The 18683-nt window shown below is 27.8% G+C and overlaps 3 protein-coding genes across 6 annotated transcripts; 1 reads left to right on the forward strand and 2 right to left on the reverse strand.

Moving 5' to 3' along the window:
* Positions 1-692: 692 nt before the first annotated feature.
* On the reverse strand, positions 693-3004 carry LOC132948908 (ras-like GTP-binding protein Rho1). The gene is made up of 2 exons (XM_061019598.1): positions 2889-3004; positions 693-1639 (listed from the first exon to the last, which is right to left on the reverse strand). The coding sequence occupies exon 2, from the start codon at positions 1631-1633 to the stop codon at positions 770-772; it is 864 nt and encodes a 287-aa protein (XP_060875581.1). The 5' UTR covers positions 1634-1639; positions 2889-3004; the 3' UTR covers positions 693-769.
* Positions 3005-4091: 1087 nt separating this feature from the next.
* LOC132948656 (mitochondrial tRNA methylthiotransferase CDK5RAP1) lies at positions 4092-9337 on the reverse strand. Of its 3 annotated transcripts, XM_061019228.1 has the most exons (10): positions 9250-9337; positions 8853-9172; positions 8518-8754; positions 8223-8436; positions 7823-7968; positions 7556-7761; positions 7207-7491; positions 5365-5514; positions 4368-4505; positions 4092-4277 (listed from the first exon to the last, which is right to left on the reverse strand). In XM_061019228.1, exons 2-10 carry the CDS (start codon positions 9112-9114, stop codon positions 4173-4175), a joined length of 1743 nt encoding a protein of 580 aa, XP_060875211.1. In that variant the 5' UTR covers positions 9115-9172; positions 9250-9337; the 3' UTR covers positions 4092-4172. The 3 variants fall into 3 exon arrangements, with proteins under 3 accessions (XP_060875211.1, XP_060875212.1, XP_060875210.1); XM_061019229.1 differs by having other exon boundaries at positions 8551-8754; positions 8853-9332; XM_061019227.1 differs by having other exon boundaries at positions 8853-9331.
* Positions 9338-9476: 139 nt separating this feature from the next.
* LOC132948655 (WASH complex subunit 5) lies at positions 9477-18114 on the forward strand. 2 transcript variants are annotated; one of them, XM_061019225.1, is made up of 21 exons: positions 9477-9819; positions 9867-10060; positions 10370-10472; positions 10539-10730; positions 10792-11003; positions 11228-11453; positions 11530-11670; positions 12508-12655; positions 12729-12865; positions 13324-13441; positions 13530-13649; positions 13715-13950; positions 14261-14512; positions 14581-14763; positions 14817-15124; positions 15698-15860; positions 15980-16082; positions 16392-16575; positions 17067-17296; positions 17380-17536; positions 17803-18114. In XM_061019225.1, the coding sequence occupies exons 2-21, from the start codon at positions 9954-9956 to the stop codon at positions 17963-17965; spliced, it is 3483 nt and encodes a 1160-aa protein (XP_060875208.1). In that variant the 5' UTR covers positions 9477-9819; positions 9867-9953; the 3' UTR covers positions 17966-18114. The 2 variants fall into 2 exon arrangements, with proteins under 2 accessions (XP_060875208.1, XP_060875207.1); XM_061019224.1 differs by having other exon boundaries at positions 9477-9717; positions 9863-10060.
* The last annotated feature ends 569 nt before the right edge of the window (positions 18115-18683 follow it).

The following is an 18683-nucleotide window of genomic DNA, read 5'->3' on the forward strand; positions in this document are numbered from 1 at the left end:
AAAAAATGCTCTTGCTTTGAACTTGAATTCAATCCGTCAATATTATTGTATCCAATTTCAAACCAAGTATATTATCCATAATATGTAGCTTCTAAAGTTGTTGGACTTTTAATTACAGTCGTGGGGTGCAGATTTCATCTAACTCAGTCATGGTGGAAACACATATACAACATTTAAGATTAAGGGGATTCGATACCCAGTGGCGTACGCAGGATTTTTCAATAAGAAGGGGGGTCTTGAAAATTAGTTACAATTTTTTATTTTGTTCCAGTCGAAATTGAAAATGCTCAGTGCTTTTTAAAATAATTGGAGAAAAAAATGAAAATGTATTAAAATTGTTTGGTAACCAGCTTAGTTATACTGTCCTCACTTGGAATTTATACTTACGTAATTACTGCGCAGCAATAAGTATAATATTATATAATAGTTCATTGTATTTGTATATACAAAACGTCAAATAAACACACACGTAACAACTGCAGTAAACAATTTTTATTTTTTATATGGCTTTACTAGAAATTAGTTTAATTTAATAAAATAACAATAATTTGTCCCGATTTGAAAATATTTGGATGGTGATTCAGGTGTACTAAAGCATATCCCATACAGTTCCACCTACGATAATAATATATTACAATATCCGTATCCCCCCCCCCCTTACAACACACGCTACAATAATAGATGAGAAGGTATAAGACATATCATATAGTATATAGGAATACATGAATATGTTTATCTATACATCTCTATATTATATTTTATTTTGTGTTTAAAGTAAAATGCACTGCGTACTATGTTTGGAAGTCCTTCTCGTCGCCTTCACTGTGGCAACGAAAACATCACGGACTCCTTCCTTGGTCTTCGAAGAACATTCTAAAAATGCGAAAGCTTTGATATCTTCGGCCACTGACTGACCGATCTCTTTGGTAGTCATGACATTATGTTCCGGTATCCGAATAGTAGTTTTTTTCGGTGTGTCCATATTGTGATTTTCTGTAGTAACTACTGATTTTTCTGGTACTTGTCTGATAATATTGTTTTGGCCAATTTCCGATACGTCGAATTTTTCTTGTCTTGTTACTATCACGCCACTGTAGCCATCCGATTTCGCCTGTACCGGCAGCCGTTCGACTGTTTCTGTCTCGCCCGGCAGATCAATACTTGTCAACGTGTCGTTTTCAGTAATCGTTTGTCCAACAGTGACTTCGGTTGCGTTGCCTATGTCCTGGTTAGACTGCGGTGGATCAATGCCCTGCAGATGGCTATCGCGGAGGTCCTTCTTATTACCAACCAATATCACCGGCACTTCCTTGCAAAAATACCGCACTTCCGGCACCCATTTATCAATTACGTTAATCAACGATTTGGGAGTATCGATTGAATAGCATAGGATCACTACATCGGCGGCCCCATATGACAGTGGTCGCAGTCTGTCGTAATCCTCTTGACCAGCAGTGTCCCACAGGTCGAGCGCAACCTTTTTCCCTTCAACTTCGATCACGGTTGAATAGTAGTCAAACACAGTTGGCACGTATACTTCTGGGAAAATATCCTCAAAAAACACGCGCAATAGGCATGTCTTACCACTCTCGCCGTCGCCGACGATCACCACTTTCTTCTTAATAGGAGACATGTTTTCCTACAGCAAACATATATAAAACGAATTTTAGGTCTGTGCATTTATTTTTGTGACCATCAGCAACATGGGTCATCGGGCGTATAGACTATGGAGGGTTACGGTTGAAACGCGTGTTATATGCGGGACAAGAACTCGTCGCCACGAAGCCGGGTGGTCACCCATCCGGAAGCCGGTGATCCCGGAAGATGCTTGACCGCAGCACACGTGAGTGTTTCTGGCCAACCACCGCACCATATCAGACCCTTTAAAGGTATGAAATTTGAAAAAAATTATTTTTCACTTTTATGAAAATAATAGACGTAATATTATATACGACAACGACAACGGTTATATGACTTGGTATGTATATGTATTGTCGTATTATGTAGGTATAGCTGACAATCAAAGCTTTCTTTTACAAGACAATGAGATCTTATTCTATTGTTATGCATATTAAAATGGATACATTTTTTGTAATTATGTATTTATGTATAGTCTAAATGTATTTTGTAGACGGTATACCAGCTATACTAATCATGTGCCTAATATGTATATATTTTTAGGGTACCGCGAAAAAATAACTCTGGAAATTTAGCCCCCCCCCCCCAAAAAAAAAAACCCCGAATAAATAACTCCGTGAAAAAATAACCCCATATGAGATTTTGCAAAATTATAAAAAGGTGGTCATGGGGAAGTGATCGATATTTAATTATTATAATAGTGTATATTTCTATCATATTATATGATTATTATTATTAACTTTTGAGTTTTGAGTCAATAACACCTTACCGTAGAACAGTGAGAATGAGTTCAATAGTATATAATAGGTAAAAATAAAATTAATCTAAATATTTGTACATCATTACGTAGGTATAGTAAAATTTATAACATAGGTACGTAAAATTGTTATGTCCCGACAAATAATGTAAAATTTGGATTCAATGGTAAATTATTTTATGCGATAAAAACGATTCAGAGCGGAGACGGTCATAGATGAAACTCCGATTCAGGCCAGTCGGCGTAGTAAGTGGGTATTATTTTGTCATTTACACATTCACGGGAATTTACAACTTCCCAAGTTGTTTACAACAGTGACGGACGACGTCCAAATGATTTTAATGGCTGATTTTTTAATATGCACTATTTGATTAATTTATGGTTATTAGATCTTTCACATTGAAAAAAAGGTCACAGGAAGATCTACCCCCTCTCGTCACCCCACTATTTGACCACCACTGGTTGACTACATAATATAACTTAAATTACCAACCTTCAACTCAATATTTTCTCGATACTTTAATATATCTTGATCAAATATTCTATAGGTAATACCTATATAATATTTTGTCAACAAGCGCACGTTCAGGAACACAACAAATAGTTTGATAAATATTTATGCGAGTTATAAATACACTATTTTATTACAGAACCAAATAAAATTAAATAGAATAATAGATAGTCTTGTTTGTTAAATAATTGTGCGGGCATGTAATAATATGTTAATTGTTAAGTGCAACAATGACAGTAAAAATACGAAAATAAATTATGGTATTGAAAATGGAAATTCTAGTTTATGGATTACGACATAGAGCACTCGCGTTGACGTGTGGTGAAAATCGCAGTGCACGTAAGAGACTCAACTTTCCAAATTATCGGAAATGACTTATAGGTGAGTACCTATAGTATAAAATAATAAGTGTACAATATTATTGTATAAAATGAATACCAATAGGTAAATAAAGTGTGATACACATTTTGAACACGACAGGGAGGGGTGACAGACAGGTGACCCTCCTGATAATTTGTAAGTTAAGCCCCAGGAGTCAAGGGCCAGTTATGTCAGTTGTTAAGCAAAAAAATGGATTTTTTCTAAAATATGTGATAGAAAAAATTATAGCTAATATAATTGTTATGATGTGGGTAATGTAGGTACAACATTTTACATTTACGATTTGCGGGGAAAAAACATTTTGTTATCAATTAGTATTTAGTAATAAAACTTGTCTTGAAATTGTTACATTTGTACACATGTATAATTAAACAAATTCGAAATACTATTTAGCCATTTAGGACGTGCGCTACTATCTATCCAACACTAATTGCCTAAATTCAATAAATATAGCTACACAGTACCTATTATAAAGGTCGCCAAATGGTGGCCCATGGACAAACTTTATGTGGCCCGTGTACATGAAATTAATTTTATTGGTTGTGAATTAGATGAGACTTTCACCATTTTTAATTAAATTCTTTTATTTAGTTTTTTGTATAGGCAAGTACATACAATTTTTGTTGCCCTCGTAAACATCCTAAATTCCTAAAGAGGCCTTCAGAAAATATTTATTGTGATCCCTGGTGAATTGTATCAATACCTACTACATGACTTAGTTGTTGACATTAATTGTATTAAAACAAATAAGTATGTACTGGTGTTATATATACCTATATATTATATTGTATACTAAAGCACAAATAACAATAAAATATTTATTCATACTTCAATCAATAATCAATATATAATACATTTAAAAAGTGCACTTAACATTATTGTTCTTTAATAAATGTTGGTATTATTTTTATTTTTATTATTTTCATACTCTCGGAGACTTGTATGTTTCAGAGGCATGCCTTTTAATACTTGCGAGTTTGATTCAATTATCTGAAAATAAAATTTAATTAAAACTTAATACAATTATTTGCGATACATATTATTGTTATACCTTGTAATTTTACAATATCAAGTACTAACCTTTACTGTAATATAATCACCAGGTTTAATGTCTTGATTTAACGATGATTCTTCAAGTGGTAATTTAGTATTTGGAATAATAACTTTTATGTTTCCATCTGTTCGTCCACATAGATCAGATGGGCCTCTACGACTTTCCTAAATTTAAACATAATTATGAGTATGATAAAAAATTATAAAATTATATATATTATGATAAATTTAAAATTAGAAATATTTCAAACTTGTATTTATAATAAACTTTATTTTATAGTTTATTTTATCATCTATCTACATTTTGTATACAAACCCTTATAAGTTATAACCCTCCATCCTTTGGAAATTTCTGTATGTGCAACTGATTTACATAGATTTTTGAAAGGACCACAAGATTTTGTTTGTGATATAAAATCAAATGTATCGATTCAAATGAATAACTGTTTAAAATTACAATAATCAATGTTGTTTTTTACTCAACGCTTTATAGACCAACAAACTGGTGAATATGTTGCGAGATGTGTCAATCAGTTTTTGGGCAGATGCTAATAATTGGGAAAGATATTTAGTATGAACAAATTCAAATAATAGTTTATGTTTTTAAATGTAAGATAATTTGCTTGCACAAAATATCAAAGGTAAAACCTTCAAACACAAATTAAAGCCGCTTCAAGAATAAATTATAGTTTTTTTTTTGTCAATGTAGCCTTACATTTTATATTTTAAAATAATTGATATAGGCCCTAAAACTACAAATAATCGAGGCAATTTATATTCCCTGTTTTCCCTTGTTGAAGTCAAATCATTAATTATACATTTTCATTCAGTCTAATCTAACCTAAGCTAGAGAAATACAATAAAACCTATGACAGTTTAAACTAGAATATAATGTAAGAGTAAATTTTTAAATATTTGTAATTTTTATGTAACATATTGAGTTTCATAAATATATTAAGAACTATATATGTATGGCTAATTTTATCTATGGATAATAATTAAAAGTACGATAAAATTAACTTACACCTTCAACCAACATAAGCTGTTCAGTATTAACAAATTGTTTGTTTAAAATTTCTGCATCTCTTCTAAATACATTAAACATCTTTTTTACTCTTTCTACTTTAATTTCATGTGGAACATCATCTTTATAACGACGATATGCTGTTGTTTTCTGGAAAACATTATAACATTTAAAAAATGATAGCTTCAGATTCATCATATCTATATTTATATTATTATTTATATATATTACTAGCTGAATTACCCGGCTTCGCCCGTGTGTAGTTTTTGTTTTATCAAAATTAAATTCTTAAATCAACACAAATTGTTGTGTTTTAAAGAAGAAAAAATGTATTTTACTTAATGCTATCAAGTGCTCAAAAAGTAGTAGTTGCTGAATTATAAAGACAACAAAAATAATAATAATAGTATTTACAAATGATACTAATGATTCTGATACACATATTGTTATTAAAAAATGTTTCTATAATTATATATAACTTTTTTTTATGAATATTTACAAATGATACGTAGTTGCTCAATTCTAATATGGTTTAAGTCAAAACCTCTTGGTATACTACATTTAGAGTTTTATTTTGTGGTGCATAAACGTACAAATGGTCAGGTCTTCCAACTCTAGAAAATGCCACATACAATTGTCCGTGTGAGAAACAGTTATTTTCTAAATCTACACCACAATAAGTTAAAGTCTGACCTTGAGCTTTGTTTATTGTCATTGCAAAACAGACTTTTATTGGAAACTGAACTCTTCTAAACTTAACTGGAAAATCGTTGGGATATAATGGTATTTTCGGTAAAAATATTTTTTCTCCCTTAGCACATCCAGTCAAAATTTTAGCTTCGATTACATTTTTTGTAAGAGAGGTGACACGAAGCCTAGTCGAAATGGGATAAACGTGTTACGACCGACGAAATGTATTATTATTTTTAGTCAGTGTTTTCTATACAACTCATTAAATAGTTTATTATATAGCCTCGGAACAATTCATAACACACACAAAAAAAAGGTCAGAGTCCAGGTAGACGGAAACCTTCGGACCGCCGTGCCGTACCGTATTTCCCGTTATCGGCCGACTGCTATTGTTATTTATTATATGAATATAGATATGCAAATTACACGTACAAATTTATTTTTGCCAATTACAACCCTTTAAAATCAAAATTTTGAAAATCGGGCGACGTGGTGACACTCACGAAGGTATTTGGAACAACTTTGTGAAAAAAAATTGGAAAAAAGTTAAATAGCGTCGTCACAAAATTGGTACATAAAAAAGGCCTGTTCTTTTATATATATAAGGATAAATAAGCTAAAATATAGTCATGAACTAACATAAATCCATAGAATTATGAGTTACTTTTAAGTTTTAACTAATGTCTATCTATATTTACATTATATTTAAAATCACTACTATTCATGGTATAATAAATAAGAAGGCAACTAATATACCACCTAATGTATTAATTGGGGATTCAAAATGTTAAAACTATTCACTATTTATATAAATTATAAAATATTAAGTTAGGTAATAAAAAAGTGTTACTTAAGTACAAAGAATGTTGGTATTAGGTCATATCTAAATATCATATACATGTTTTTTGTGTACATTTTTATTCATTGAAGAATTTTGGGTAATTTAGCTTAACATAATATATAATATAATTATGTATTTACCAGTGGCGTAACTAGGGGGAGATAGGAGGGCTTAGCCCCCCAAAAATATCCCTTATTGATTTAGATACAAGCCCCCAATGGGTTACTTTAAATAAATAAAAAAAAAAAATTTCACCCAAGTTGTGCCTATGGTATTTACATATGTAAATATATACATGTAATCCATCATACTTCTCTCATACTGTATGCAAATAAGAAAGCATTATGATATTTTACAGTTTCCATCAAGCTAATAGTATCTTCAAATTCTTCATCAGTTTCACCACAAAAACCTGCTATGAAATCACTAGAATATGTTACACCGGGTAGTCGATCTCTTATATGTTGAGCCAAGCTTAAATACGATTCACGTGTGTAACCTCTTCTCATTTTCTCCAAAACTTCTGTACTTCCACATTGAGCTGGTAAATGTAAATTTTTGCATACATTAGGTTTCTCCAAAATAATATCCAAGACCTGGATGGTAAAAATAAAACATGAAATGATTCATTAGATACTAACAATTATATTAAGTATTAACTTCATCAGGAAAATCTTTTGGATGTGGTGAAGTAAATCTTATTCGCATTTCCGGATCAACATCGGATACTCTATTTAGTAGTTCAGCAAATCGAACACCACCTTTCTTCTCTTTGTAAACAGTTTTAAATCCTGATGCTAATGTATTAGTTGAAGGCATAAAAAATGAAGAAGTACTCAAATCACGATAGCTATTAACATTTTGACCTAATATTAAAAATAAATGAGTGATACTATGATGATATATTCAAAAATAATTTACAATTACCCAAAAGAGTTACTTCCTTGAAGCCTTTTTCTGATAAATATTTGATTTCATCTAATATTGATTCAACAGGCCTAGAGCGTTCACGACCTCTGGTAAAAGGAACAATACAATAAGTACACATGTTATCACAACCTCGCATTATAGATCTGGAAAAAAAAATGTTTTCATATATATTACTTAATATTTATATAGTAATAAATAATAAAACATAATATTCATATTGATATTATAAACCATTAAAAATACATTTTTGAGTTGTCATATTATTTATTCGGACAATTGGGCTTTACATTATGGTAGATATAATTCTTTATTATATAGGTATATTTATTTCCCATAATTAAACATTTATTTACATAAATGGTAATAATTTTTTGGTTAAAAAAAAATATTAACTTACACATATGCAGTAACATTGTCATCGTTTAACTTAACAGGTTTTATTTCAGCATAAGTTTCATCAAACGAAAGTAAGACATTAATTGCTTTTTGTCCGGCTTCAGTTTTAGCTAAAAGTCTTGGCAAGTCCCTGTAACTATCAGGACCAGCTACAAGATCTACAGCTCCCTTTGAATCATTCACCAGTTTCTCTTTTAATCGCTCTGCCATACAACCTAAAACAGGAATAACAGTGATAGTAGTTCTATGAACATAAGTAATGAACAATTTTATTTTTTAATACAATATAGTTTTACCTAAAATTCCAATTTTTAATGGATCTAATTTACCTCTCCATCGTTTAACTGACCGTAATTGTTTAATACGTGTCCATATTTTATTTTCAGCACCATCACGAATAGCACATGTTACAAGTAAAATTACATCTGCTTCATAAATACTGTTTGTTTTAATGTAACCTTCATTTTGTAATATAGACCATACAATTTCAGCATCATTAACGTTCATTTGACAACCATATACTTCAATATATACTTAACAAATCAAAGAAATTTAATAATAAAAAAATTCAATATGACATTTTTAATTTTTAATTTTTAACAAAAATATTTGTTTTTAATTAGGTATTTACCTTTTCTATTTTGTCCTAAATCAACCATATCATCCACATATGGAATTTTATCTTCATTATTAACAAGCTCAATTTGTTCTTGAGGTAAATCTTTTGCAATAAAGTCTTTTAAACTCGGTCCATCAAATTTGTATTCATTTTTTTTTTTAATAGTTGTGCTACAACTTTTTACAATATTTGTTGTGTGTAATAATACGATACTTTTGTGTTTCGAAATTAATCTGGAGTAACGATAAGCCACATTGATTTTTTTTAAAATCATTTTAAGAAGTAATACATTCACAAGAAAAAATAAATACTATATACAATATTGAATATACCTAAAATTTGTAAGTTATTTAGTTATTATCATAAATTAAGATACACTTTATATTTAACTATATATTTAACTATATACCTTAATTCGAACATAGAACATAAATTAATTCAGAATTTTGTATTTTTATCTTTTGAACTTCTATCGAAATCAGCCTGTCGTTTTAAAATAAAAATTAAATTTTATTATGACTGATTACATTATCACAATAATTTCACTTTCTTTATCATGGAGTTGATAACAAATCATATTTATCACAAATGTTGATACACGTCTTCTTGTATTTTTTTAAAAATATTTTTTAGTGTACCAACTACAAATATAATGATAAAATCAGAGATAAAATTGTTATTGGGAAAATATGAGGAATACTGAATGACATTATATATTTATATAATGTATTAATATCACCAATTTTGTCGTTTGGAAGTATATTTATTCGTGTTGTAACTTTTAGTCATAGACTTTTAGAAAGTTTATGCTTTTAGTTAACTTTATAGTGTAATAATATTGTTCATTAGTATATCTGTGATACCTTGGCACTAAGCAGTAAGCACTAAGCAGACTATTTTCTTAGTAATACGCAGCGTCGCAGCTGTACTTAGCGCATTACAAAAATAATTTATTTTAACTTATTATGTCTATTTACCTATTTTTCATCAAATTGTAAAATCACAAATCATTATTTTGTTAGAAACATACTATGGTAATTTACTATTAAACATATTACACTCATCGATTCAATTTATGGATACCAGTTTTGAATTGCATTGGAAAATAATATAATGGAAAATAATCCTTGCGGCTTGGCTTTGCTACGAATAGTATCTAGAGGAAACGCTATCATTGCTGAAATATTACGGCTTAAAGATTACATCCCTCCAGCTTATAGGTAATGTTTATTAAACTAATATTTCAATTACTTGCATAAGGTTATAAAATATACTTTATGTGTTAACATTTTACAGTGGCCCAGTTGTTGGTAATTTTATTATTTTTATAGAGGATTGCTATTTTTAGTATTTTTATACTTTGATTAGTGGTTTAATTCTTAAGCACTATTCTGATAGTTATAAATAATAGTGGATAGGCTTCTAATAATAATAAAATTAGTTACAGTCGGGGTTGCAGTTTAAAAAAAACTCAATGGTTCAATTACATGAAAAAATTATTAATGTTCAATGTTTATTTGTGGTTTTAGACTAAACAGCAAGCAAGATTTACAAAAATATGGTCAAATAATATTAGATTTTTCATATTTTAATAATTCAATTGAAGTTGAAAAAAAAATTGAAACAAATCCAGTAAAAAAAAATTAATACATTTATTGAAATTTGAAAAATACCTATACATTTATTTTGATATTTTAGGTCTTAAAGGATTTAAATGAAGAATTGAAAGAAAATAATTTGGAAACCATTAACCAATTCTATTTTTTATTTGAAAATGTATATAAATACATACGCGATTTAAATGAATATCTCGATGAAGTTGAGGAAGGGTCATATATTCAACACACTATTGAAACTATGTTCCTTACAATTGAAGGAAAACAACTATTGGTAATTATATTTTGTAAAAACTACTGTACATTTTAACCTATGTCTTTTGTAAACATTTCAGTGTGAATCATTGTATTTGTATGGTGTTATATTATTATTTATTGACATTTACATTGAAGGAATTATTAGAGAGAGATTGTTGGTAGCTTACCACCGTTACAATGCACAAGACTATAATAGTGAAAATCCAATTGATGATATTTGTAAATTATTACGTTGTACAAAACAGAACTCAGTTAAATCTATATCATCATACCCAGAAAATTATTTCAAGTAACTAATATTATATTTTAAAACTATGATATTATGTAATATAAAAATATAGTATGTAAATTGTAAATCATGAATAATCTATAAAATTTGCCTAATTTAACTAATTAATTCATTATATTAGGATATCAGTAAAGTGTATGTGGTTACAAAATCAATTGACTAAACAGAGGAATATTTTTAAAATTTAAATAAATGTAATTTTTAATTAACTAATTCATTTTTAGAAGAGTACCAGTTAATAAAAATTTAATAAATTTGTCTATTGGAAGACTAAGGTCAGATGATATATACAATCAATTATCATCATATCCAAATCCAGATCATAGAAGTATTGCACTAGCTGGTCAAGCTGCAATGTTGTTTGTTTGTTTATTTTTCAAACCTAAAACATTACATGAAGAATTTGCTATTATGAGAGAAATAGTTGATAAATTTTTTCCAGATAATTGGGTACTTACCTAATTATTTAATTTAACTTGTAATATAAATTTAAAATTAAAATAAAATCACATTCATTTTGTTGAAGGTTGTTAATGTTTACATGGGTGTAACAATAAATATAATTGATTCATGGGAAGCTTTTAAAGCAGCTAAAACAGCTGTAAATAATACAATTCAAACGGCAGAAATAAGTCGTTTGGCAAGTTCTCGTTCTGTAAATCTCCAGGTAATGATGTTGATATTTAAATAAATCATTTTAATTTAGTATAGGTATTGTATTACATCATATGAATTAAATATGTTGAAGCAGAGATGAAGAATGCTAAGAGAAGTATGTGAAGTGACTAGGTAGGATATTATAAGAAGTAAATTTGTTAGGGTTAAAGTAGAAGTGTTGTCAGAAGACTGAAGATGAAATGGATAGATAGAATCTCAATGACATGAAAATAACTGGTAAAGTAGAGGTGATGAACAGACCCATGCAGTGGTATATTTACAGGAGGGATCAAGGAGATCAATCCCCCCTAAGGTTGTATATAATATGCATAAGTTTTCGGAGTCCTAACTTAAAGCCTCTTAACTTAAAAGGCACTGGATAAAAAATCATATTCCCCCCCCCCACCAATGACAAAAACCTAAATATGCCACTGGCCCAATGGAAGCTTAGGACAAAGATAGTTTACCTCATATGGTTGGGAGTGAAGGCCGAAAAGAAAGTTCTGACATAGATTAATTATGTGTAAGCTTAAAATAGTTAAGTTGAATTAATTAATTTAAAAAGGTTATAAGTTGTACTGAAAGTCAATAAAAATAACAATTGTATACTAAACAGAAATTAAGCAATAGTAAGAGCAATACAAATTTATTTTTATCAAATAACATTTTGTTACATAATATAATACAATTAGTGTATCAATAATTAATTTACTGATTTGTTGCTATAAAATTAATTTATTACTACAAAATTTAAAATTATGATTTACCAACACAGATTCCATATTTATTTATTTATATATTTTGTTTACTTTATGAATAATAATGATACAATTTGTTTATTATTTAGAAAATAATAATTGAGATAAAAAAAATACTCGGAAATCCTAATATTGAAAAAAAAATATTGGATAATATTAACTCTGTTATGAATCTTTGTCGGAGTTGTAATGTTCTGCTAAGATGGTATTTATTACATACGTCAACAAATCATCTTCGTAAGTTTATACTAATATAATCAGTCATTATTTATATTATAACTATTCTTCACAAATGTTTTTAATAATTCAGTTTCAGAAAATACCAAAAAAAGTAAACAAATCTGTGATCAAATTTATAATCAGAGCTTATATAATGATGGTCTAATTTTTGATTTATTAATAACTACTGCAGACTTTGAATTAAAAATAAAAGACACATTTAAAAGTGTAAGTTTTACTATTAAAGTTAAACATTAGTCTATCAAATAACATGTGTATTTAATTATTTATATAAGAGTAATTTTATTCATTCTGTAGCAAATTCTAAAAATAGTGTAGCAAAATGTAGCAAATTCGTAGCAAAATGTTGATACCAATTTTGAGTTGTTTGGAGAAAGTGTATTTTAATTTGAAATGGCATTCAAATTATCATCAAAGTTGTTAAACATTATTTTAACAAGCATTCCAAGCTATTTCTTAAAATATATCATAGGTGTTTCTTAAGCTAAAATAAATCTTATTCATCTTGTTCTTTTGTTCAATTGGAAAACATTTTATTTGTATCATGCCAATTGCAAAGAATATGGTACTTTATGTGATTGTAATTTATTTTAAAGAAAGAAATGAAAGTTTTAGGTGTTATAAATGTTATTAACTTGATATTTGTATTTTTTTTTTTCATTTAGTTGTTGGATGAAAAAGAGGCTAGATGGCTTAAACGGAAAGATGACTGTGTTGAACGTATGAATGAATTATCAGAAATCTTTTCGGGTTTAACAACTATGTCACGTGTAAAAAAAAATGGTAATAACATATAATATAATATTTATAGAATTGTGTGTTATATATATCTTAAAATATTTGTACTATTTATTATAATATTTTTTAAAAGAAAATTTACAGATTTGGTTTATTAATATTGGGAAACAGATTGAAAAAATTTCTATGGAAGATGAACTTGTAACTAGTAGAAAAATCACCCAAATAATCAAAGCTCTAGATGAGGTTCAAGGTATTAATTATTTTCATAGTTAATACATAATTTGCCAAGTATTTATAAATTTATATTGTTAATAGAATTTCATCAACTTGCTAATAATTATCAAGTGAGTCAAACTATTAAAGATACACATAATTATCTTCGTGAAATGATGAAAACGATAAGTGTCAAAGATAATGTCCTAATAGATCTTCAAATCATCGGAGATTTTAGTTATGCTTGGTATCATATTGATAGATTCACTGGTTTGATGCAAAATACAATAAAAGAAGAACCTTCATTTGTGATCAAACTTCGAGCAACATTTTTAAAGGTATTAATTATTATAAGTATTGATTCAATAATTTAGTTTCAAAATAGAAAATACTCTGTAACTGAGAGCATTTTAAGCATGTGTCCAACTTTTTGGTAAGGTCTTTAGACATTAGAGGAAACCAAATACTAGTTTATTTTTTCTGACTGAAATCAAATGATATCTTTATCAAATTTTTGGAAAAATGAATTTACTTTCAATAAAATTTGTTTAGTATATAATATATAAAAATTATAAACATATGTAACTATGATAATAATGATTTTTTAAATTTCAATGTGTTGAATAATAATGTTATTTATATTTTTAGCTAGTGTCATGTATGGAAGTACCTCTTATTCGTATTAATCAGTCTGGTAGTGAAAACTTAATGTCAGTTAGTAAATATTATTCACATGAGTTAATAGAATACATACGTAAAGTACTCCATATAATTCCTGAGACCATGTTCAAATATATGACTAAAATAGCTACTCTACAAACAGATGTTATTAAAGAAATACCTACTAGATTAGAAAAGGATAAACTTAATGATTATGCACAACTTGATGAAAGACTTGAGGTAAAATAATAAAATAAAATTGTTAAAATGTTATATTTATATAAATGTATTATTAAAAATATTTGTAGGTAGCCAAGCTGACTAATGCTGTGTCTGTGCTGACAGAAGGTGTATTATGTATGAAAAGCACCTTAGTTGGTGTTGTGGAAATTGATCCCAAACAACTTCTCGAAGATGGAATTCGGAAAGAGTTAGTTCAACACATTGCAGTTGCCCTCCACAATGGTCTTATATTCAACCCTAAAGCTAAGGTACATTTTTCAAAAAGTTGAATTTGCTATAACTAATCAAATAATTGTTTCAGACTAGTGAGTTATTACCTAAACTTGATGCTCTTAGTAACACTATGGCTGGTTACCGTCGTTCATTTGAGTATATACAAGATTACATTGGTATTTATGGCTTAAAGATATGGCAAGAAGAATTAAGTAGAATCATTGGCTATAATGTTGAAATGGAATGTAATAGCTTTATGCGTGCAAAAATATTAGATTGGCAAAGCGTTTACCAGAGTAAAGTTATACCTGTTCCGTCATTTGAGCCTTGTGATGGTCAATCTATGACATTTATTGGCCGGCTTGCTAGAGAACTGATTCGCATTACTGATCCAAAGTAAATGATTTATCTTAGTAAAATTATCTAGTTATATTAATCATCAGGATTCGGATTCTATAGAATTCGATAAATATTATGAAATACACATAAAACAAACAGTAAGCTAATAATTTGTTTTATACATCATCAATTCCAAATACTAAATTATTTAGTGATATTTTCTCAGTTTTAAGAAATTTTTGATATTTTGAGTTCAATATCAGATTTATTTTCTGTTTTTCACTAATTGTATTTAATTAGGAAAGTTAAAAAGACAAAATAATGTTCTGTTTCTTGGATAATTATGAAAAGTATTGCTTTAATGATCAATTAAGTTTAAGACGATTACCTATTTATTTGGGAATTTTATTTTTGTAACAATTTTATTTTAACATATTATTATCTAATAGAAATTAATTATTTAATAATTAATATAAATAAAAAACTTCCTTTTGCTCTATATTTTTAAATGTATTAGTGCATATTTCAATGTTTATTAAATGTAATTATATCATGGTACTTTATAGTGCCTTAAAATCTGAGTCCTGCTGATTATTAATCAAACTAATTATTATAATATATTATTCATAGGGTTGCTGTTTATAAAGAGCAAACTACAGCATGGTATGATTTTAAGACAAATGAGGAGATTATTAATATAAGATTTTATTCAAATATAATTAACTCAATAAACGTTTGTGGACTTACTGGCTTAGATAAACTCATTGGATTTATGATAGTTTCTGAACTTAAGGTGGGTTATAAATATAATGCTTATTTTTGCTTAATTTGTATCTTGTTATTGTTTTAATGATTTTAATTATCAAATTAACGTTTGCGAAGTTAATAAATTATTATTTTAAATAATTTTAGAAGCTGTTAGATTATTTACATACAAACATAATTAAAGATAGAGAGTGGTTACAAATTCTTGGTACAATATCAAAAGAATTGGTTTCAAATGGCAGTATTATAAGTAAGAAATAAGAATAATAAAATAATTAGTATTAAAATACAATTTACTTAAAAACAGTATTTGTCTTTATACATACTATCATATAAATTTACTTTTAAAAAGTATATAATAATATGTATGATTCATTATTATTATAATGACATAAACTATTAATATATAAAAAATTATGCAATATTAGAAAAAAAACATTAGACAATAAATTAAATCAAATAGAATTGAGCATCAACTTACTTGAATAAATTAATTGAAATTGAGCCATAAATTGGTAGAAATTTTTGTATTATTAATTTGTATAACATATTGTTTTAGGTAATCCAGTTAAGACATATCAAAAACACTGCTCAAAATTTCAAAAAATAATACCTACTATTTTGGATTCTATCATGAGAATTGGACAGCTTCAGATCATACGCAAGCAAATATTTTTTGAACTTGAAGTTTCATGTAAATTAAATGCTAGAAACTTATTTGATTGTTTAGAAGCAATGAACAAGTAATGTTATTGTTTGTTTTATGATCGTATATAAATTTATTACTATGTATATTATACTAAAATTATGAGCTGTTAGTTTATTACAAAAATGAAGATTTTTGAAATTTACATTTTTCTCACCTACGTATGTGTTACTTTGTACGTTTATAACTTATAAGTTTATGGTAATAAATCTTAAGAATTATCTTCATCTTTTACAATACAGCAAGTAGGCGTTCAGTAAAACCAATTTTGTTTTGTTAGCTTTCATGTTTATTGAAATAACCAATTATCAAATTTAAGGAAAGGCAATTAATTTTAGCATCTCATAGCTTATTATTAATGTTTAAATTTTGAACAATGTAATATGATATGAGCAATTCAAAATTGTTATATCAATAAAAGTTCTCGAAATATCCAAAATAATATTTTTGCATTTAAATTTGATAATAGGTCAATTCATTCTAATATTATGAAATAAAATTATCTAATAAAATGTTACTTTATTTTAGAGCTGTATTAAATGAAGTAAAAGCACATTTTAGAGACCCAGAAAACAAACCATACCCAGCTGATGACAACCCACTATTACCAGAACTGAGTAAAATGTTGGATTGGGCAGGAATTGGAAATCCATACTTAAAAATTTATATAACTACAAACACTACTCAATACATATCTTTAATTGCATTTTTATTAACTATTTCACAATTCTCAAAACTACAATATACAGAAAATTTAGGTTGGATAATTTTAAAATTGTTAATTAAAACAGTAAAAAATAGTTTTAATTACTATTTATATATTTATCTAATTTCATTAAAGCTTTATTGATGTGGAAAAAAATTGGAGATCCTGTTGATGGTGCTCCATTGTATATAGGTGTGCAGACATTCCTAAAACAATTTCATCCAGACATAACGACACAATATTTAGAGTATTTAGCTCAATACATCAAATCAATCATTAACCACTGTACCAAGTATGTATTATGTTCTAAATTTTTTTAATTTATGTATTTGTTTTTAGTTTTATGTGGATAAATATTTTAAGGCAATCTGTCAGCCTATATTTCCAAGTATATTTTATGATATTATTGGCTATTAGAGTAATTTATCTTATTTATACATTAGTAGTACAGTAGAATAAATTAATTTTTGCAAAAAAAATTCCATTTAAAAATATCATTGTGTGTATAAAATATAATAATATAGGTACTTAATTTTTTAATTATATTTTGTTCGACAGATCAATTGAAAAACTTGAAATACCTAATGAATATTATGTCACTCAATTTTATGTAGAAAGGTTTATTTTCGTCGGAGAATTAAATCAGCAAATATTTTTAGAAATGGTACCACACTTTTTAACTGATACACTTGAACATCTGAAGAATTTATCAATGAAGTAATAGTTATAATAAATAGGCATTTAGCATTGTAATATTAAGGTAAAAAGATAATTGTTACCATATAAATTGTAATTTTATACATTGTTTATTCCAATTTATTAAAATAAAATATATATTTTTTATAGTTACATGTTAACTATGATGTTTTATTTGAAATTGTAATTAGTTTATACATACTAGTTGATACCGCGCACTTTGTTGCCCATAAAAAATTACAGCTTTTTAAAAAGTTATGATTGTTCAACTCCTTTTGAGTGAAACTTGGCCTCCCTGTTAGGCAATCCCACTACCTACGTCGGATCGCGGACAATGTGCAACATCATATCAAGTAGACAATGTGCGAAAATTTGATATGATGCATGCTTGCATTAACTAATGGCAACCAAATAATAAACACTAATTTCTAGGTACTAACTATTTCTTCTATAACCAATAGCAACCGTTTATAAACAAAAATTTCCACCGTAAATCTCAAATCCCCCGTTTGAGCACTTCCCCGGATGGGTGGTAGGAGAGTGAAAAATACTTTACGATCTATTTTCAGACCTACTGAATATACACAGAAAATTTCATACGAATCGGTCAAGCCGTTACGGTGGAGTGTGACCCACTAACACTGTGACACAAGAATTTTATATATTAGAGAGATATATGATATACCTACGTATCTATAGCTGCACCATCTGCTGCACTAATTTTTTCGTAGAAAATAACTTTT

The sequence above is a fragment of the Metopolophium dirhodum genome, chromosome 7 (assembly GCF_019925205.1).
Source record: "Metopolophium dirhodum isolate CAU chromosome 7, ASM1992520v1, whole genome shotgun sequence".
Lineage (NCBI taxonomy): Eukaryota > Metazoa > Arthropoda > Insecta > Hemiptera > Aphididae > Metopolophium > Metopolophium dirhodum.